At 53.2% G+C, this 19,337-nt stretch overlaps 9 protein-coding genes and 1 non-coding gene across 10 annotated transcripts; 6 read left to right on the top strand and 4 right to left on the bottom strand.

Moving 5' to 3' along the window:
* The first annotated feature begins 38 nt into the window (after positions 1 to 38).
* Positions 39 to 1,822, top strand: BP01DRAFT_352969 (3-hydroxyisobutyrate dehydrogenase). Its single transcript, XM_025574060.1, has 3 exons — positions 39 to 388; positions 458 to 648; positions 740 to 1,822. The coding sequence occupies exons 2-3, from the start codon at positions 466 to 468 to the stop codon at positions 1,472 to 1,474; spliced, it is 918 nt and encodes a 305-aa protein (XP_025435488.1). The 5' UTR covers positions 39 to 388; positions 458 to 465; the 3' UTR covers positions 1,475 to 1,822.
* BP01DRAFT_352968 (uncharacterized protein) lies at positions 1,813 to 2,902 on the bottom strand. The gene has a single exon (XM_025574059.1). It carries the CDS (start codon positions 2,637 to 2,639, stop codon positions 1,983 to 1,985), a length of 657 nt encoding a protein of 218 aa, XP_025435487.1. The 5' UTR covers positions 2,640 to 2,902; the 3' UTR covers positions 1,813 to 1,982.
* A 262-nt stretch (positions 2,903 to 3,164) lies between these two features.
* Positions 3,165 to 3,820, top strand: BP01DRAFT_379074 (CENP-S family protein; the record flags this gene model as incomplete). The annotated part of the gene is made up of 4 exons (XM_025577120.1): positions 3,165 to 3,197; positions 3,275 to 3,398; positions 3,528 to 3,561; positions 3,703 to 3,820. The coding sequence occupies 4 exons, from the start codon at positions 3,165 to 3,167 to the stop codon at positions 3,818 to 3,820; spliced, it is 309 nt and encodes a 102-aa protein (XP_025435486.1).
* Positions 3,821 to 4,652: 832 nt separating this feature from the next.
* Positions 4,653 to 6,078, top strand: BP01DRAFT_420446 (uncharacterized protein; the record flags this gene model as incomplete). Its single annotated transcript, XM_025579463.1, has 5 exons — positions 4,653 to 4,814; positions 4,874 to 4,907; positions 4,945 to 5,208; positions 5,296 to 5,892; positions 5,951 to 6,078. Exons 1-5 carry the CDS (start codon positions 4,665 to 4,667, stop codon positions 6,076 to 6,078), a joined length of 1,173 nt encoding a protein of 390 aa, XP_025435485.1. The 5' UTR covers positions 4,653 to 4,664.
* Positions 6,079 to 6,428: 350 nt separating this feature from the next.
* Positions 6,429 to 6,502, top strand: BP01DRAFT_t24. The gene has a single exon. It is a non-coding gene; the product is annotated as a tRNA-Ile (tRNA).
* Positions 6,503 to 6,598: 96 nt separating this feature from the next.
* On the bottom strand, positions 6,599 to 7,634 carry BP01DRAFT_420445 (uncharacterized protein; the record flags this gene model as incomplete). Its single annotated transcript, XM_025579462.1, has 1 exon — positions 6,599 to 7,634. The coding sequence occupies one exon, from the start codon at positions 7,632 to 7,634 to the stop codon at positions 6,975 to 6,977; it is 660 nt and encodes a 219-aa protein (XP_025435484.1). The 3' UTR covers positions 6,599 to 6,974.
* Positions 7,635 to 8,320: 686 nt separating this feature from the next.
* Positions 8,321 to 9,923, top strand: BP01DRAFT_388529 (NAD(P)-binding protein). Its single transcript, XM_025577842.1, has 2 exons — positions 8,321 to 9,583; positions 9,646 to 9,923. Exons 1-2 carry the CDS (start codon positions 8,658 to 8,660, stop codon positions 9,764 to 9,766), a joined length of 1,047 nt encoding a protein of 348 aa, XP_025435483.1. The 5' UTR covers positions 8,321 to 8,657; the 3' UTR covers positions 9,767 to 9,923.
* A 1,039-nt stretch (positions 9,924 to 10,962) lies between these two features.
* Positions 10,963 to 12,590, bottom strand: BP01DRAFT_362419 (DUF3716 domain-containing protein; the record flags this gene model as incomplete). Its single annotated transcript, XM_025576223.1, has 4 exons — positions 10,963 to 11,513; positions 11,546 to 12,029; positions 12,238 to 12,333; positions 12,582 to 12,590. The coding sequence occupies 4 exons, from the start codon at positions 12,588 to 12,590 to the stop codon at positions 10,963 to 10,965; spliced, it is 1,140 nt and encodes a 379-aa protein (XP_025435482.1).
* A 3,145-nt stretch (positions 12,591 to 15,735) lies between these two features.
* Positions 15,736 to 17,139, top strand: BP01DRAFT_400934 (monoamine oxidase; the record flags this gene model as incomplete). The annotated part of the gene is made up of 1 exon (XM_025578599.1): positions 15,736 to 17,139. The coding sequence occupies one exon, from the start codon at positions 15,736 to 15,738 to the stop codon at positions 17,137 to 17,139; it is 1,404 nt and encodes a 467-aa protein (XP_025435481.1).
* A 263-nt stretch (positions 17,140 to 17,402) lies between these two features.
* On the bottom strand, positions 17,403 to 18,939 carry BP01DRAFT_311103 (dimethylallyl tryptophan synthase). Its single transcript, XM_025572441.1, has 2 exons — positions 17,706 to 18,939; positions 17,403 to 17,653 (listed from the first exon to the last, which is right to left on the bottom strand). The coding sequence occupies exons 1-2, from the start codon at positions 18,869 to 18,871 to the stop codon at positions 17,494 to 17,496; spliced, it is 1,326 nt and encodes a 441-aa protein (XP_025435480.1). The 5' UTR covers positions 18,872 to 18,939; the 3' UTR covers positions 17,403 to 17,493.
* Positions 18,940 to 19,337: the final 398 nt, after the last annotated feature.

Genomic DNA, 19,337 nt, shown 5'->3' with positions numbered 1-19,337 from the left:
CCAGCTTGTCTCCCTCGGGCCCGTCACTCACCAGTCAACTTCTAGCGCACCACAATGTAGAGCTGACGGATATTCACGGCACTGCTATCGGGCGTACAATCTACCAACTCCGTCCTCGGAACCAGCACCGCTGTCCCAATACATCAAACACAATTCACGCTGTCGCAACTGACCCCAGCTTGACTTGATTCTTATGCTAGGAGCCACGTTCACACCCTCACGATGAATATCGCTGGTGCTTTCTCATCCCTACTGCGAGGAAACCCCCCGTCAAGGGTGACTCTTCTGACAACTGGTCCTCTCCGCAAAGCCATCCTTCCACGAAGACTATTCTCGTCATCCACGCAGAAGGATGCCACTTGGGGATTCATTGGGCTCGGACAAATGGGTATGCGTGGCTTACCCCCTTGTTGAAGGAGTATCCTTTAGATGACTGACCATATGAGACAATGCGTAGGGTACAACATGGCCAAGAATATACAGTCCAAGATCCCTGCCACCGACACATTGATGATTCGAGACGTCAATCCAGACACCACCGCCCGATTTGTGAAGGAGGGCCATCAAGCAGGCGGGACAGGCACGGCGAGCACCGGCACAGCCAACGTTATCGTGGCGGAGAGCGCGAGGGACATTGCAGAACAATCTGTAAGTGGCTAGAGCTCTACCACGGCCGATTTAGCACGCACAAGCCGGTCCAAACACATGGTTACCTCGTCTGCTAACGTTCTCCCTCCAGACAGTCGTGATCACCAGCCTGCCGGAACCGCAGCATGTTAAAGATGTCTTCCACTCTATCCTCCGCCACGGCGACCTTCCGGCACTGGAACAGGAGCGTCTGTTCATCGACACGTCGACGATCGACCCTAGCTCCTCCAAGGAGATCGCCAACGCAATCCACACCACTCGTCAAGGTCGCTTTGTGGACGCTCCTGTGTCCGGCGGGGTCGTCGGTGCCCGCAACGGGACGCTGAGCTTCATGTTCGGCGCCACGTCTCAAACCGGCCAGTTCATCGATCGCGTGCGGTCGGTGCTGTCCCTGATGGGGAAGAATGCGTGGCACATGGGCGCCCCCGGAGCTGGCGTTTCGGGGAAGCTCGTCAACAACTATATCCTGGCGATCAACAACATCGCCACAGCTGAAGCGATGAACCTGGGTCTACGCTGGGGGCTGGACCCCAAGACCTTGGCGGATATGGTGAACACGTCAACCGGGCGGTGCTGGCCGATGGAGGTCAACAACCCTGTGCCTGGAGTGGTGGAAACAGCGCCAGCCTCGCGGGACTATGCAGGGGGGTTTGGCGTCAGCTTGATGAAAAAGGACTTGCGGCTGGCTATCACGGCTGCGGAGGAGTCGGGCTCGCCTCTGCCCCTGGCGGACGTGGCTCGTACTGTGTACAATGCCGTGGAAGAAGACCATCGGGGTAAAGATTTCTCGGTGGTGTACAAGTGGCTTCAAGATCGATCGGGATAACGAGGCTAATTAGAGATACGGATCGCCATGAAACGTCAATCAGCTCTAGGTCGCCCATCGACGGAGCGATGATGGGTAGTTCGATCACTATATTATATCAATTCGGGTCTGTTCTTTCGTGGTTCTAGACATATACATCGCTATTTTGTCTTCCTCTGTGGTTGCCGTTTATGATGCGGCTTGCGAATGTCTTTCCCGCTGCAATTCGAGGCTCCAGAAGTCTGAAGATGTCCATCAACTTCGTGTTGGACCGTTAGCCCGAATCATGAATGATAAATGCCGCGAAGAGTTTGCAAATGATAAGCCAATCGCATCATTTTGTCTATACCAATTATGTAGAGTGATTAAAATAGTAGTAGTCCCAACAAACGAGGCATATATACACGTACTCCGCTGATGGATATCCAAAAAAAATCCCACAAGATCAGCCTTCAAGCCCCCTGGACCGACTCGACTCCCAGCACGATGAACCCCTCGATTATGAACCCCCATGACCACACCCAAAGCCTCACTCCATCTTTCTCCCCTCCGCCTCATCCTCACTCCAATCCAACAACTCCATGATTTGCTCCTCGGACAACTTCTGCGTCTGCTTCTCCGCCTCCTTCTCCAAACTCTTCTGAAACTTCTTCTGCCTCTTGCGCGCATTCTTCCCCCACTCGGGCACCCCACTCGCCGTCGCAAAATCCTCTTGCGTGATAGTCGTAGTGGTCGCCGCACTCGCCGCGTTCCCCCCATTCTCATTCAGATTCTCCTCTGCATCCTCAATCTCATCATCCGTATTCTCCACCTCCCCAAGCACCCTTCCCCCACCACCGCCCCGCAGCGCATTCGCCGACATCCGCGCCTTCTTTTTCTCCTTCGAGGAACCCCCAGCCGCGGCGGCACCGGCGGCCGCCTCCTGGGCGCGCTTCTTCTCCATGTGCTTCTTGCGGTCCTTCTCGTGCATCTTCTTGAACCAGGCTTCGATGTAGGGCCGCACGATCAGGTAGCCGACCACCGACAAGATGACTTTCGTCCAGCGGCCGGTCGAGACGTTGGCGAAGGAGGCGTGGAAGTTCGTGATGAAGCGCGTGATGCCCGTTTCGAAGAAGGCGTAGAGTTGGCTGAAGAAGTCGGCGAGGGCATCGTAGGCTTGTTCGCCTGGTGTTGCTGCGGTGGACATTTTGGAATGAGGATTGAGGTTGTTGGGGGGAGTAGGTTCAGGCGGGTTTGTTCGGATGTGGTGGGAATTCAATTGACGGAGGAGGAGACGGAAGGAAGAGGTTTTGGTAAGGCGGATTGCCTTGTAATGGTGTAACTGCACCAGAGGAAAAGCTTGGAAGTCTGTGCGAGTGACGAATCTCGAGGTCACAAAGGCCACCTGGTGTGCAGTGGGAGGTTGAGTTTAGCAAACGCTTCTGTTAGTTTAGTTTAGTTTCGCCCGGGCATAAAATCACTCATACAAAAGGGAAAGTTCCGAATGTGGAGATCATCGGATGTTTGGGGGACGACCCCGGTTTGGGCTTAGCGTCACTTCTGCATCGGATCAACTCTGCTTCCGGCGGGAGGCAAGTTCGGCCAATCAGCACGGAGTTTGCATACTCAACGCGTCGGCGACACGACGGATGGCACAAGTCGCGCGCATCGGCTGGCTGGCAGGAAGATTACTGCAGAACTACGCTACCTGGAGCTGTGTTGGAAGCTCGCCATGGACCAAAACGAGGAAGCTGGGCTCGAAGAGGTATGTCCTGATATCCATGCTCTTCACAGAGTATACGGTCTGGCAGCTGGGCTAATCTATTTCTCTCGCACTGACAGCGTCTGAAGTCCGCGCTCTGGCTGGCAATCGGCAGAATTGTGGACGAAGAGACCATCAAACTCGGTATCAACGCCACGCCTCAGTTCATCGGAGCGTTGACGGAATTGGTCTGGGCTCAGATAGGTTTGTCTCTCCGCTTCTCGTGAATCCACCGCGCGGATGTACGGGGAACAGATGCTTGATGCATGCCTGTTGTGTGCAATCCTCTTTCTTCGCCTCGTTCTGTGCCCATTGCTGACGAATCAATTGCAGAGACGACTAGCCAGGATCTAGAATCCTTCTCGAAGTAAGTGGTTCTTCTACTAGCGCTTCTCTCGACACCTTCCAGTCCGGAGTAAAAGCTAGCTGGACCTCCTGAGGGTTCTTGGCCCAGCCCTCCAAGCTGTGAATTGACGTCGTTGCTGACTGCTCGGCTTTTCCGTTTTAGGCATGCCGGCCGCTCGACGGTCAATGTCAGCGATGTCATGCTCCTGGCCCGCCGGAACGAGGGCTTGGAATCCATCCTACGCGCATTCGTCGAGCAGATGCATGATGAAGAAGCCTGATTAGACGGATGCTTAACTACCTGTTTCCCTTCCCTCGGGATTACTTCAGTCCAAAGTTTATATGCACTCCCTCCCGCCCGCTTCTGTCTGATTGGTGGCTGAACTCCTCTGCCACTTAGAGCCCACCTTAGCCCAACGTAGGGCAACCCAGTGGAGTCTGTTCCATGCCATTTCCCCAGACCTTGATCGGTGGCTAATCTTGCGCAGGGAATGATGGTGGGCCGTGTCACCCAGTGACAGGTGTGGGGAGATGGCGGGGGATCTTGGTTTCATCTGGAGGCGTGAGGACGCCACAGCGCAGAGTCCTGACAATGCCAACAGGCGCTCAACGCATCAACCTCGACAATCCAACGAGTATGCTGATTCGGACCTGCGACTTGAGCCAATAGCTCATATGTTGACGTATCCGGCTTCGGGCATGAATCCAGCAAATCATACTCGTGCTGCTCCTGGACGGGATCCAAAATACCTACTGGGGCCTTCCGTGAGGCTTGCTCCACACAGGGTCGGTTCGGTGCAACATCGATCCATATGTTGTAATGATTAAGTATCAGATGAACGGCCTGCTGTTGACCAATTATATGCCCCTCTGGCGAGTACTGTACATATCATCGAACCAATCAGTCGAGAGTGAAAATAAAATGTCCCTGTGGGAGATTTGATATCGACTTAACGTCATTGCAACGTTTCGGAATTCGCCTCGAGCCGGGCTCTTCTTTACGTCTCCTTATAAACAGTGAATGCTAGCCGTAATTGCCATCGCATTGCTTGAACTCTTTCAAAATACACGATACTGGATGATACCCTTTTTCAAAGCCATCCATCGACAACCCCCGACACCAGAATGTTGAACACTGCGACTGACTCAGTCAACGCTGTTCGCACGACCCTCAGAGGAACTGCGCCCGTCATGAAAGCCGTGCGCTTCCACGGACGCGGCGATATCCGACTGGATGAGATCGAAGAGCCAACTTGCGGGAAGGGTCAAGTGAAGGTACCTCGTTTCGCGCGAGAGCAGTCGGTCACAAATCATGAGGATGACTCTCCTTCTAGTTGCGACCAGCCTTTGTGGGGATTTGCGGCAGTGGTAAGTCACTTGACTTCTAGGCGGCTCTCCTCCGTAGGTACTGATCTGGTAGATCTACACGAATACACTGGCGGCCCCGTCCTCGTCCCCCAAACACCCCACAAGATCACCGGCGCCACACGTCCAGTAACCCTGGGGCACGAATTCGGCGGGATCATCGAAGCAGTCGGCCAAGGGGTCAGCCACGTTTCGCCCGGACAACGGGCTGTCGTCCGACCCACCATCTTCGACCGGGACTGTGCATCCTGCAAGCTCGGCTACCAGTACTGCTGCGAGAACATCGGATTCATTGGACTCTCGGGTAAGCTCGCACACATTCCAGATGAGTGATGGCATTGAGACGTCCAGTCAGTAAAAACCACACTGACCTCAATACTGTACATGGCAGGTTACGGCGGCGGCCTCGCCAAATCCATCGTCGCGCCAGCCGAGCACCTTTACCCCATCCCAGACACCATCTCCCTCGAAGCCGCCGCCCTCATCGAACCCCTCGCCGTCGCCTGGCACGCCGTCAACATCTCCCCCTTCAAACCCGGCGACAGCGTCCTGGTCCTCGGCGGCGGACCCGTGGGCATCGGGATCGTCCAGGTCCTCCAGATGCAAGGCGCGCAGAACATCATCGTGGCCGAGCTGATGGAGAACCGGAAACGGCTCGCCCGGGACTACGGCGCCGCGCATATCGTGGACCCGCGCGAGGGCCAGGGCCAGGGCCAGGGCGAGGCCAGGCAGACCGTCGCTCCGCGTGTACGTGAACTGACGGGGGGCGTGGGCGCGGATGTCATCTTCGATACTGCCGGGGTGGAGGCGGCGTTGAACGAGGCGATCGGCGCATGTCGCACCCACGGGACGATTGTGAATATTGCGGTGTGGGAGAAGCGTCCTGCCATCAGGGTTAATGATTTGATGTATAGTGAGGTGAAATATATGGGGTCAGCGCTGTACGATGAGAGTGCGTTTGTGAATGTCATTCAGGCGTTGAATCATGGTATGTCTTGTCTTTTTTGGGGGGGGACTGGAATGAAGTTGCTTACTGTTTGCGACAGGTCAATTGAAACCGGAGAAGATGGTCACCGCGAAGGTCAAATTAAATGATGTGGTGGAGAAGGGGTTTGAGGAACTGGTGCGCCATCGCGATAAGCATTGCAAGATTCTGGTGGATGTGCAGGGTTAGATGTGATGTAGCTGTCTATGACGATACGAGTTTCATTGGTCGTGTTGGTGTATGGTATGTGATATAGCGCGATAGATCTATATAGTAAGGATGTATATCTGTTGTGCCTTTGTGTATCCGTGGGAAAAAAAACAGGCCAGGAGGAGCCACTACGTACTACATTGAGTTGAACCACCATAGCAGTTACTTGCTGATGACTCATGCTCATACATGTTTTAGCGGATCTCTTAAGTTGGTGATTATCCCTCCCTTCCCATATGCCACACCGCATACCAGTGATATGCATGTATTCATCCACAGTTCTTTTGACCTATCATAGTCCCCTGCAAAGTGGCAAAATGTATCAACTGGGTCCCATAGCTCAGTTGGTTAGAGCGTAACGCTAATAACGTTAAAGTCGAGGGTTCGAGCCCCTCTGGGACCAGCTTTCTTTTTGATTTTGTGGCAGCACGTCCTTTTCACAACTGAGATTCTTGGCAATTTGATCGTTGAACGAACCTTTTCTTTCTTTTTAATCACAGTTGCTGGTTCCAAGTGGTCAGATAAGCCTTCACTCATAGACCCTGGATAGGGGGCTTACCATGGCACTCTCTCTCAGCACAAGAGAATTCATATATCACTGCACAGCAAAGTCCACAAAGAATATACTGCCGCATGCGGTGATTCTGAATGACCGCCGCTCCACCTTCAAAAGCACAAATCATAAATCTTGAGATGTCAACACTCCAGAGCCCCTCTTAGCAAGATGCAGCGGATTATGACTCTATACATCTCTATCCAACAGAAGACTTGACCATTTCCGTACTGCAAGAGGAACCTGACCGGGACCGCAGAAGCAGCACGAAAGCATCCTTATCTAAGTATTGGGTCAGGTTCCTTTCCGCAGCTTGGACGTGTCAGGCAGTGAAGGAGATCTCAGGATGATCGTTCAGGAATCCGTCGATCGTACACAGACTCGACCTCTCCACGATCAACTCGACTGTTGCCTCGGTGGTGGATAACGGGATGCGATGCTGCATGCACAAGCGGATAAACCTGTCAAAATCCCAAGGTTGGAACCTGTCCAGCATTGGATTGGAGACGTTAAACTTGGCAAAGGGAAAAAGAGCCTGCGCTGCTTTTGCCAGAAGATATGGGTCAATTTCAATATCCTGCCATATTGCTTCCCAGACCGCGTCGAGGTTCAGGTCCCGGCGTCGTTCCAAAAGCAACTCCAGAGCTTTCAACTTCTTATGCCGGATAGCATGGATTAGGATGTCCTCGGTAATAGGCACTGCCTCGGATCCCAGACGAGTCAGCAGTAGGCTTATGCATTCATTGGATTCAAACCCCGTCAATGCAGACTTGACCACCTCGTCTGTGATGACAACCTGATCTATCTGGCTATTGAGCAAGACCCTCATTGCATCGACGCTTCTTGCCGCATTGACCACCGTCTTCGGTGTTATTGGAAAGGCTCGACATCGACTGTAAATGACCTCCAGACTCTCTTGCTGACCAGCTACTGTTTCCACCAGCCACTCATCTACCTCCACCAGCTGCCTATCGAGAAGCATCTCCAGCACTTCATGCCCAGGCAATCCAGTTAGTTGCTTATTTTCCGACCATTCTTTCTAGCGGAAGAGAGTCCTGGCTCCGATCCAGTAGCAGAGCTATGGCGTCAGGCCCCAGGCCACATGCCGCTTCCAGCAGTCGATCAGTCACCGGGAGTTCTGGCCATCTTTCCAGTAAGAACGTGAATATCTCAGTGCAATATTCCTCATCTGCGATTAATATTACCAAATCTCCTGAGCTGAAAAGATTGTGCCCCTGCAGATCAAATAGATCCTCCACCATGGCTGCTCCACAAAGCCGATTTTTTGCTGCGAAGCGTAAGGTTTCCTCCGTAATGGGAAGATCAGATCCAACCTTGTTGTCCACCAGGAGCTTTAGCATTTCCCGATTCTGCCACCGAGCAGCATGGCATAATGTCTGCTCCGTGACCACAAAATGTGCTTGCTGTCTGCGCAGGAGCACCAGGGTTTCACTGGTTTATGGTCGCGGCCAAGAAGACCTCTCGGTCAATGACTGTTTCAACCCCACGCCTCTCTAGGAGCATTCCTATTGCCCGTGCATCACACATGTATCGGGCACCTGCAACCAGGACTTCCTGGGTAAGTTTGACTTCATCGCCACGCTCTTGCAGAAGCAGCTCTAAGGTTTCTCTTTTTCCCTTTGCAATGACTTTAACCCAATCTCCATCCAAGTCGATTCGTTCACCCGCCTTGTCAGAAGGACCATTAGCCTCAATTGCAATAACTACTGCATGGCCACCTGCCTTATCACATTATAGATGCACCCGTCAGCATGACGGTCCAACAGCAAAGCAGAGAAGCAGGAGGTAAACAGCGCTTGCCCGCCTTAACTCCGGCCGCGGTTCGGACCTAACCAGTTCATATCGCCGACATCTCCCCATTGTATTGCCAGACTTATACTTAACTACATTATATTCTCTCCTCTTCTGTTCCATCAGCTCAGATAGTGAGACCCCCTCCACGTCGATACACTTCTATACAAGAATCCGCCCAGTTGGCCTCATCATGTCAAACTTCACTCCGGCTGCTATTGAAAAGCGGGCGACACAGGGAGCATTCTTTAAACGCCAGCTCTTTAATGAACCGCCCGTTACCTCGCGCCAGAAGGTCGATCTTACAGGGCAGACTATTATTGTCACCGGGGCTAATACCGGACTAGGCTTGGAGTGCAGCAAGCAGCTGCTGGAGCTGGGGCTGAGTCAGCTGATTATCGCAGTCCGTAGTATAGCCAAGGGAGAAGAGGCTAAGCAGCAGCTGCTGAACCAGTACCGCGGGCAGCGGAGCGACAGCAGTAAAGTCAGGGTGGAGGTGTGGCCGCTGGACTTGGCCAGCTATGAGTCGATTCTGGCCTTCGTGGAGCGCACCAAGACGTTGGATCGGCTGGATGTGGTAGTTAACAACGCGGGAATTTCAAAGCGAGTTTTTACGCCCAACGTCTTTACAGGCCACGAGGAGTCGGTCCAGGTCAATTTCCTCTCCACCGCGCTGCTAACCCTCCTTCTTATCCCTGTACTACGGTCGAAGAACACCCCGCAACGGCCTGGCCGTATTACCATTGTCAGCTCTGATACCCCTGCGTGGGCGAAGTTCAAGGAGCAGGACACCCGTCCCCTCCTGGCTGGCTTCGATGATAAGGCTTTCTTCTCTGTGGACCGCTACGCCACCTCCAAGCTCCTGGGCCAGTTCTTTATCTACGAACTCACCAAGCGCGTCCCCTCATCCGTCGTCGTCATTAATGGGCCCAATCCAGGCTTGTGCAAGTCGGGCCTCGTCCGCGAGTACCGCGGTACGTTCTTCGGCTTCATCTTTGGCATAATGGAGGCTATCCTCGCCCGGAAGCCCGCCGTCGGCGCCCGTGCCCTCACCGACGCCGCCGTCAACCACGGACCCGAGAGCCACGGCCAGTTCATCGAGGACGGCAAACTTGCGGCGTAAGTAAATTAGTCCTGTCCCTCTTAGTCCAAGCGGGTTGTTGGCTAACGGGTACCTTCAGCTGGGCGCCCATCTTGTATAAGTCCAAGGGCGAGAAGATTCGCAAGCAACTGTGGGAGGAGCTGATGGGTGAGCTGGCGTTTGCTGGGGTGGAAGACATCCTTAAAGGCCTCAGCGCCTAGTTTACATTCCTTGCTTTGTCCCCTTCGTTTTACTTGCATTTTCTTCCTCATTGTTTTCTGGCGTTCGCTCTGCCTTATGCTCTTGCTTCTCAATACAACTTTTGGATAAGTGGTAGAAGAAAGCAGTTGCGTGCCTAATCAAACGTGTGAATTACGCTTTTCCACCACGTTCACTTGGTGTCCAATCCAGGCAGCCTTGCCATAATCGCAATCCCGGGACACTGTGGTGTTTTAGAAAATGTTGCGTGCAGCACGCGACTGGCCGACAATGGCCACCTATGGGAAAGACGCGCCCACGTAGACATCCTAACAGAGCGCCCTCTTGACCATGCGGTTGAACATCCAACATGAACACTTCTAGCATCTGAAGGCATCTTTGACTGACCTATTTTATTCCCGTGCACGGCACGAACAGGACGAGGTCTGAAAACCCCACTGGGCTGCACGACAGTCCCGATACGCACTTGACCTTGTTAGACCTGGGATAGTGGCCACGAATCGGCACAAAGTAGGTTAGGATAACCAATAAGTTCACTGTAGAGGATTAGAAATGATACATGTCGGGTCGAGATTGATTTAATAGAATGACCCAAACAGTATTCACTTTCTCGATACCCTAATTGGAGCCTGAAGGCCCCTTCTTTTCACGGCCTGCGTGTGCACTTGTTATCGGCAAACGCCCCGCTGCAAGTCGATATTGCTGAGCTAAGAGGTTGTTCTTGCTCAACATTTGATGGTGAGAAAGGCAAGAGTGAGCGTATTTTGGCTGGGATAGTGACTTGGAATAAATATTGACTTGAGTAGGAAGAATATAATTCTAACTTTGGCGCGGAATAGACTTTGTTCTTATACTTTTGTACAACAATGGGTCTTAAGAGCCGGCTCCTAATTCCATCCTTTACTGATTACGCACGAGTGACTGAGACCATATTAATTCTCTAATGGATGCATACCAAAATGCGGCACATTGACCGCGGAGTTTACCCAGGGCCTTGTGGCCGTGCGCACAGACCTTCTGGAGACTACGGTGGGCTACTCGTGCCAATTTGCAATCACCCTCATTCTGCCGGCAATAAAATGATCACATGGAACTGGCAGGCCAATTAGATTACTCCGATTGCAAGATCATAAGCTCTTATTAGTCAGTATTAGAATCCAGCTCTACAGACAGGGTTCTAAGCTGTCTATATATTATACTATACTACAAGCTGACGGTGCAGGTGCTCGGTGGTGTCGATGGTGTCTGTGGTGTCTCTATCGGGCGCCGGGGCCCCGCCGGCCGCCTCCCACTCTTCATCCTCAATCTCCTCGGCCTCGCGGGCGTGCGCGCGGTACGTGAGGGCCCTCTCACGGACCATGGCAGCGGCGGCCTCGGCGTTCGCGGCGGCGGCGGCAAGCATAGATGCCTGTGCCGATAACTGTACGGCTTCAATGTTGGCTGTATTGGCCAGGTCGTGCCAGAGGGCCGAGGGGAGGGCGGTGGAGGGGAGGGCGCGGGCGGCGGCGAGGGTGCGGCTGGCGAGGGCCACGGAGTCCTCGCTACCGGGTAAGGATACACGGCCGGCCTTATCGGCGGCAGCGGTGGCAGCAGCGGTAGCGGCAGCGGTAGCGGCAGCAGCGGTAGCGGCAGTCTTTTTCTTCTCTTCTTTCTCTTTCTGCTCCTCCTCCTCCTCCTCCTCCACCACCTCGCGGTGCCGCTTGTGGCCGCTTGAACGGGCTATATAACCGTTAATGACCCCTGACGGAACTAATTTGAAGTATACGCTACGGTCTACTTACAGCGCAGGGAACAGCGCGACGCCTCACTGTGCATGGCACAGTTGGCGCAGGCCTTGCCAAAGAAGCCCTCCACGGTCACGCAGCCCTTAAAAGGGCCCAGGCCGCGCGCGCAGTGCTTACACTGCCCGTTCTCCGTGCCTACCGCCCCGTCACGGAGGTCACCCACCACCTGTCCCAGCGCGGACGTATAGTTGGGCCGAGAGGCAAGGGAGAGGGCGGCCGCCGGGTTGCGGCGTTCAAGCTCGCGGCGAGTGCCCCGGCACGCGAGCTCTTGCATCGCCCGCGAAGGGGGCCCCTGGAACCCCCAGAGCGTAAATGCCAGCAGCTTCTCAGTATCGGAGGGGGGAACGCCCGTCGCGGCAGCGGCAGCGGTTGCGTCGGCGGCGGCGGCGGCGGTGGGAGGCCGGCGGCGGCGGATCTTCTTGGGGCGGCCACGGCCGCGCTTTGCTGGTGTGGAGTGGGCGGAGGATAACATATCACGGTTCTGTAACTATCCAGTTAGCTAGGGTTCCTGAGCTATAGTACGTGCCTCGGTCGCTGCCTGCGCTGATTGGTTGTTAGCATAATTACTTGCCATACTGTAGATAAGCAGCTTAGTACTCCAACCGGCCGTTCAAGACCGTCCAAAACGCGTACAGCAGGAGGAAGGAGATGTAATAGGCCTGGAAAGATCCGTAGAGATCAGAACTTACCGATCTAAGGCTTCTTTCGATAAAAAACACGCGAAACAGTGATGATGGTGGTAGTGGTGAGGATGTTGGTATACATATATTAACTATGTCTTTGTTCTTGACTTGGTAGTAAGATACAGACTATTCTACTATTCCTATTTACACCGCCTCTGACACCGCCTTCGTTCTTGGCCTGGAACTGGCCCCGAGCGTAGCGAGGGTCACCAAGGCTTGTTATACTATACTATATTATTATTTTAGTATAAGATCTTAATCACTAGACTATAGTTATATACTTATCTAAATTCCAGCTGAAGTAGCTCTATATAGTAAGATAGACTATAGTAATTACTACTTAAACTTACAATAATCATAGCTGTAACAAGCAGTCCTTACAGTTTCTATATATATATAAGACAGTCCTCGTAATTCTAATAAGTAAGCGAGATTGAGAAAGCGGTATACTAGGCAGTCAGGGTCTCAAGCAGCAGCGTCAGTGGCAGAATGTGGAAATACACACAAATATGGGTTATCTATCCCCGCCCTGTGGCAGGTGCACGGCTCTGCGGACAAATCCAGAGAGCGATATGAGAGACACGCTGCAGTCATTGTTGCTCTTGTGTCTACATGATGCATCTGCAAGAAACAACCAGCACATACGACCACAGGGTGTGGAAAATAGGGCTTCCCGTCCGCTCAGCCGTCCTCAAGCCACACGCCGGGAGGTTAGTAGTTGGGTGGGTGACCACCAGCGAATCCCTTCTGTTGTATGTTTTTGTCTCATCCCAGTGACTGGTATGATCTTCTCAGTCAGATCATATTCGAGGAAAGGGTAAGCTTTCCATATGCTCGGGAGTGCTTGTCACCGGCTTATCAACTCGGGTCGAGGCAAGGGACGTATTCTTTTTCCTCATAGAGCACCGGGAGTAGGTACACCGTTGACTGCTGGTATGTTTGGAGAAGATCACGGTGCGATGCAGTATGAAGATACTGAATGGCTCCTAGAATGCGTAGCCGATCTGCGTGCCTCGGTTTTGGAGTTGCCGGGTCGAGCCCTAACCACTGCATACAGCTACCTCAACATACATCCCTACATCTTATCCACATCGACCAGCAAAGTCGACGCTGGTAGATAAATACAGTTCTTGATTGATCTTTCTGATAGGGCCAGCATTCAGGGCGACGTATCAAGCTCTATCAGGAAGATTCCGTCCTCGAACTATGCTGACAGTCGACGATTAGAGGACTATATCATTGAATGGATGAGCAGAACAATCATCACAAGGTACAAAAGTGACACTGAAACAAGAGGAAACAGACGTTGACTCCGGGAAAGGTCACATAGCTCTTGCTTCGTCGGAGGTTTTTCGCCGGCCATCCGCTCAATGCACATCGACATTAGTTTCTGATTTTTATTCCTTTTCGCTTCTATATCCAGCTGTGGGGAGGTCCATTCTTCAGCGTCGGTGTCTAGATATTCTATCGCGAGTTGTTGAATATCGTTCAGACTTGATACCCCGTGAATTGGTCTTGGTGTTTCTTGATATCTTCATTGCTGAATTAATAAGAATATCTCCCGTTCGAGCCCAAAGCCGACTATTTCTGGGCGATCTTGGTCGAACACTCTCATAACATGAGACAGTTTATACTTTGCAATTACTAATTCTAGTTCTAACAATATCCACCCTGTAAAGTTATTCAGCAAGAGTAAATCTACTAGGTCAAGCTACTTATATAGTCCACATTTAATATTCTTAGTCTGGGGAATAGCTGAAACAGTAGAATCCAGATAATCTGAGGAATAACAAGACGGGCTAATACAGTTCAAATCAGACGATGTGGTATATACTTGCAATGGTTGGATTTGATTCATAACAGCTCAACGATAGAGCCCACCGTACACTAAAAATAGAATAGCTGACAGTTCAGTCTTAAGCTTTACTAGACTTTGAATCAGTTCTCATCTCTCCATTTCTGCTATATTCTTCTATTATTCAAACAGCAGTATCCCTGCAGCCTTCTCTATAGTAATATACTTGGCACCGACCAGGTTGACATTATCTACCGACCCAAAAAAAGACCCTCAGAACCAGAAGACTCGCGTGTTCTTTTTCTGTGACTCAATGAACAAGAATCCGTGACGACAGTAGCTGAAGAATCCTCACCATACCGGAGAGCCTCGACTTCAGATGCAGTAGCAAGAAACTTCAGTCCAGCAATTAATATAGAAGTTTTGCAATAACTTCCTCTCTATTCTTCTTCATTTTCAGCGTTTTCAGAAGAACGTTGGTGAAATCTCCCTCAACCTTCTTAACTTTTCTAAACAGAGCCAGGTTTCCACCGGCAGTCGCAGCGATATCGCAAAGTATATTGATATTGAACTTTAAGTAGCGTCGATTGAGTTGATTTTCTTTATTGATTAGGAAATAGCTATTTGTATAAGTAAATAGCTCTTCACAACTAATAGATTTGCCTATGAAAGTTAGAGGACTCTATTTGAATTGTGCTTATAAATATAATTCACCTCAATAAAGAATGGATATCTGAGCTACCGACTGTCGACGCTGTATTCTCCTACAGCCTGTGAGAAGTGAGAGCATATTCCAATGAATTTTTCGCAAACTATTGAACAGCAAGGGACTGTTGCTCATTTCAGCCAGGCCAGCCTCTGTATAGTCTTACGTACGAGGGCCTTGTCTGCGGGTGCCTCCCTCAGCCAAAGGCGTTCCAAAGCGCACCAACTCAACCCCTTAAGTGGCTGCATCGGACTTGGGCAAGAGATACTGGGGTAGTACTGGATATCCTTAGATCTACTAGATACGTTATAGACTACTATATACAGCTATATTAGGGGCTATAGAGAGAAGATAAATCCTAATTCTTCTACTCTATCAGATGATAAATAGCTGCTAGCTATTCAAATCTAGAAGTCATATTAATGTTACTTGTAGTAGCTGATTAGAATCCAGAACCTATCTTTAGAGTAGCCAATTATGGTCCGTCACCCGTGATTAGGCCCTTATAGCTTATAGCGTTGCAAAGCTAGCAGGGCTTCGGTCCTCCTCTTCTCTTCATTCTGTAGTGGAGGATAACCCTGTTCGCTGGTCTTGGGGACTGGGTTGACGAGGGAAGAAGCCGATTTCCCAGCTGAGTCTACCAAAGATGGAGTGCACTGTATACTTGGACAACCTGGCCGTGAAGAGGCGTCTGCCCTGTCTTCTGGAGCCAGCGAGTGAGGGTAGATAGGGTTTCGCAAGAAATCACCACAGCGGAGCGGGGGAGTGAATGATCAAAGTCCCCCAATCCTCTTTTTAAACTAATTCAAATCACGATCCATGGGTGAAGCAACTGCGTCCAGAACATGATGAGACCATCTGTGTAAGATTCGCGGGAAGAAACTCCGTTCGTGGGCCACCATCATGACACCATTATCGTATAAATCCTGAAAATCCGCTCCCTGGACTGGTATACTAGTCATCATTTTCTTTTTCGGGACTTCCTGGCATTCATTCTGTACTCATGGCTGCCAAGATAGCGAGCTTCTTGGGCCTTTTCAGCCTCCCCTATCATTCTCTGGTGCATGGCCTCGACCCCTGCGAGACCATCTCTCGCGATGTCATCATCCTGGGGGGAGGCAGTACCGGCACCTACGCGGCCATCCGCCTCAAGGATCAAGGCAAGACCGTGGCAGTGGTCGAACGCAACGACTACCTGGGGGGCCACGGGGCCACCTACTACACGGCGGACCACACGCCGCTCAACTTTGGGGTGGAGGGGTTCTTCAACACGAGCAGGACGCGCGAGTATCTCGAACGCCTCCAGGTGCCCTATGCAGGGCGCACGCCAGCCCCCGCGCGCGAGGTCTACCTGAACCTCAACACCGGCCACCGCGTCGAATACCCGCCCGGCCAGCGCCAGCCCCCAGACGTCTGGGCCAAATGGGTCGCTGCCATCGCCCCCTTTGGGTTCCTGGACGAGGGGGTCTACCGCCTCCCCGAGCCGGTGCCCGAGGCGCTCATCACCCCCTTCGCCGTCTTCGTGCAGCAGCACCAGCTCGAGGACGCCGTCTACGCCCTCTTCTCGCACACCTCGGGCGACCTCCTCGAGATGCTCACCCTGTATGTCATCCAGTACATCGGGGTGCCCCACGCCCTCGCCCTGCGCGACGGCTACATCCGCCCCGTCGAGGGCATCGCCGCCCTCTACCAGCGCGCCGCGCAGGAACTCGGTCCCGATGTGCTCCTGCAATCCGTCCCGGAGGCCGTGCAGCGCGCGGACGACGGGGTGCAAGTCCTCGTGCGCAGCAGCAGCAGCAGCAGCACCGCCGACGGCAACGACAACAGCTCCTCCACGAGACGCCTCCTCCAGGCCAAGCAGCTGCTCGTCACCATCCCCCCCCTACTGGACAATCTGCACAGCTTCGCGTTGACGGATCAGGAATCCCAGCTCTTCGCCAAATGGCAGTACCACCAGTACTGGGCGGCGCTGCTCAACGACACGGGGCTCCCGGACGATGTCAACCTGATCAACGTCGACACAGACCGGCTGTACGGGGTGCCTGCGGAACCGCTCATTTGGCGCCTGGATAACCACTGGGCCCCCGGCTACCACAATCTCAAGCTCGTTGGGGGGCCGAACTTTGACGAGGAAGCGGCCAAGAAGTACATGTACGAGAAGCTGGATCTCCTGCGCGAGAAGGGGGTCTACTCGACACATAAGCCCGAGATTGTCAGGTTTGCGAGTCACACCCCGGTCACGATGTTTGTCTCGGCGGAGGAGATCCGCAAGGGCTTCTATCGGAAGCTCTATGCGCTGCAAGGGGTGCAGAGCACGTTCTGGACGGGCGCGACTTGGGCGTCGGATTACTCGACTTTGTTGTGGGGGTACACGGATGAGGTTCTCCAGCAGATGGGTTCTTCCTAGCTGGGTGGAATGTGTTGATGTCTGGCTCTGGTCTGTGCTGGTTTACTGTTTGGAGCAAAGGACAGGCATCGTTGTTTGTGGCTATGCACGAATCCATGTCATCGTGACTGACTAGCGGCATGGAGCTTGTTACGTGAATGAATGGGACTTGCAATGGTAGTTTGTAGATTCCTGGATGTACTCAGAGAGAGCTAGTTTCCAAGGGTTTTCTGGCTTGTAGCTTTTCTTGTGTGCACAACAAAACAAGTTTTCTTTGACATCCACCATGAATAGAATTAGCCTACCGCTACACAAACTACCTGACAGAACAACGACCAACACATTCAGTAGACACCTAGCAAGGAGCATTAGATCCTAGTCATTCTGTCCCTCACGCCACGTTCTCGCCTCCTGGGCCGCGGCACGCAACGCTTCGAAGGTGTGGAGGTAGACGCTCAGGTACGGTTTCCGCCGCTTGTAGGAGAAGGAGATCCACGCCTGCAGGTGAGTTGCCGTATCCCAGTCGACCTCCGGGCTGCAGCTGGAAAATCAGTCCCATTCCCACCGCAAACTTGTTGTTGACTTACTAGTACGATGCCAAATCCGAGACATAGCTTTGCGCCATCCCACCCCAGCCTCTGCGATGGAAGAAAGTGGCCAGTCCCTGCGCGACGGCTCGGTCGTTGTGTCCAAACGCCGGGAAGTAGATCTGGGGCTCCGGGAGGGGACTCTTCGGGAGGAGAGTGAAATTGATGATGAAGGGGAGCTGCTCCTGCGGCGAGGTGCCGGGCTCGTAGAAGCAGTCCGGCAGTGGACACAGGCCCTCGGTGACGGGGAGCAGGTGCCACAGCTCCCGCAGCGCGTCCAAACCCTCGAGGGTCTCTGGGTCGTTGCGACGTCCGTTCAGCGTCCAGATGCCCTCGAGGGAGGCCAGACTGAGCTGACGCTCCATGAAGTAGACTTTGATGCGGGAGTCGGCGGGCTGCACCAGGTCACAGGAGAGGAAATGGCCGAGGAGGGTGGGTGCGCGCTCTGCGACGAATTCCTTGAGGATTGCCAGGGGAGTGGACACCCTGCCCTCCGTGTCGGCGGCCGTGATCGCGTCGAACATGAGAGTCTCCTTGGGCGTCCCGGTGGCGAGGGATTTGATGCGCGGGTAAATGTAGGTCTTCAGGACGAGGGCCCCCGAGGGCTCCAGATCCGCGGCGAGTTTGTTTTGCGTCTTGAAGACGGGGATCGGATGGTCTTGGTGGTGGGCCTTCTCCAGCAGCGTGTGAGCATCCTCGTCCGACACGACCAATGCTTGGGTGAAATGCTCAAACCAGGCCAGATCCAGCCCGGGGACCATCGCCTGGAGGTCGTGGAGAACCGGCCGGATGGCACGGGTGTTGAAGGGATCCTCCGGGGTGCCCGTCAGGGGCCCGAGGGGTTCGAAGGCGAACCGGAGACGTGAATTGGAGTAGTTGAAGCTCAGCTCGAACGGGAGTCCATAGCGTGTGAGGTGGCTCTTCCAGTGCATCGCCTGCCCTGTTTCAGGGTACGGCCCTAAGGCTGGGATGATGACCTCGCGGTGCAGACAGAGGAACTTGTACTGGGCGTGCACATCATAGTCCGCCCCCGCCAGCATGGCAGCGAACATCGGAGCGGTGCTATACCACCATTTGGCGTGGTGCTCGTTCGAGAGGTTCAGCGCTTGGCTCAGCACGTAGAAGGGCTTGGGCAGCTGGGTTGGTGCGTGCTGGGGGATCTCCATCGTTCAGCGTTCGGGGTTCTCTGTTAGTGGTGTTGTCGGTGGTATGAGTTCGGGGTGGAAAGACGAGGGGGACCCCCAAGGAATAATACTCTATACTCCCTACGACCGTCTACATTTCGATTTCTATTGCAAGCCGTCGCAGGATATCAGTCATGAGCGAGGGTTGGAAGGAAGGTTTAGGGCGGGTTGGTGGACAGGGAAGCTTCGTCTTCTCTGGATGTTTCTTCTGATTGCAACCGCAGCAGGCAGGGCTATACCCACCCACATGCGGAGAGAAACTGTCAAGGTTCACATTCACCAGGACAGACCTCGACCTCTGGCTGGCTGACGAGAGCCACATCCTTGTCCTGCATGTGCGTGTGTCTGATGTATGCCACTGGATGCTTTGGCTGGGAATAGGCGGGGTAATCGTGGCCCTCTTGGATGCAATTCGATAAGTGACTAAACCTACCATTGACAAATCACC

Source organism: Aspergillus saccharolyticus (genome assembly GCF_003184585.1).
Source record: "Aspergillus saccharolyticus JOP 1030-1 unplaced genomic scaffold BP01scaffold_2, whole genome shotgun sequence".
Lineage (NCBI taxonomy): Eukaryota > Fungi > Ascomycota > Eurotiomycetes > Eurotiales > Aspergillaceae > Aspergillus > Aspergillus saccharolyticus.
The sequence above is the reverse complement of the archived record's forward strand: the minus strand, read 5'-3'. Positions and strand labels throughout refer to the sequence as shown.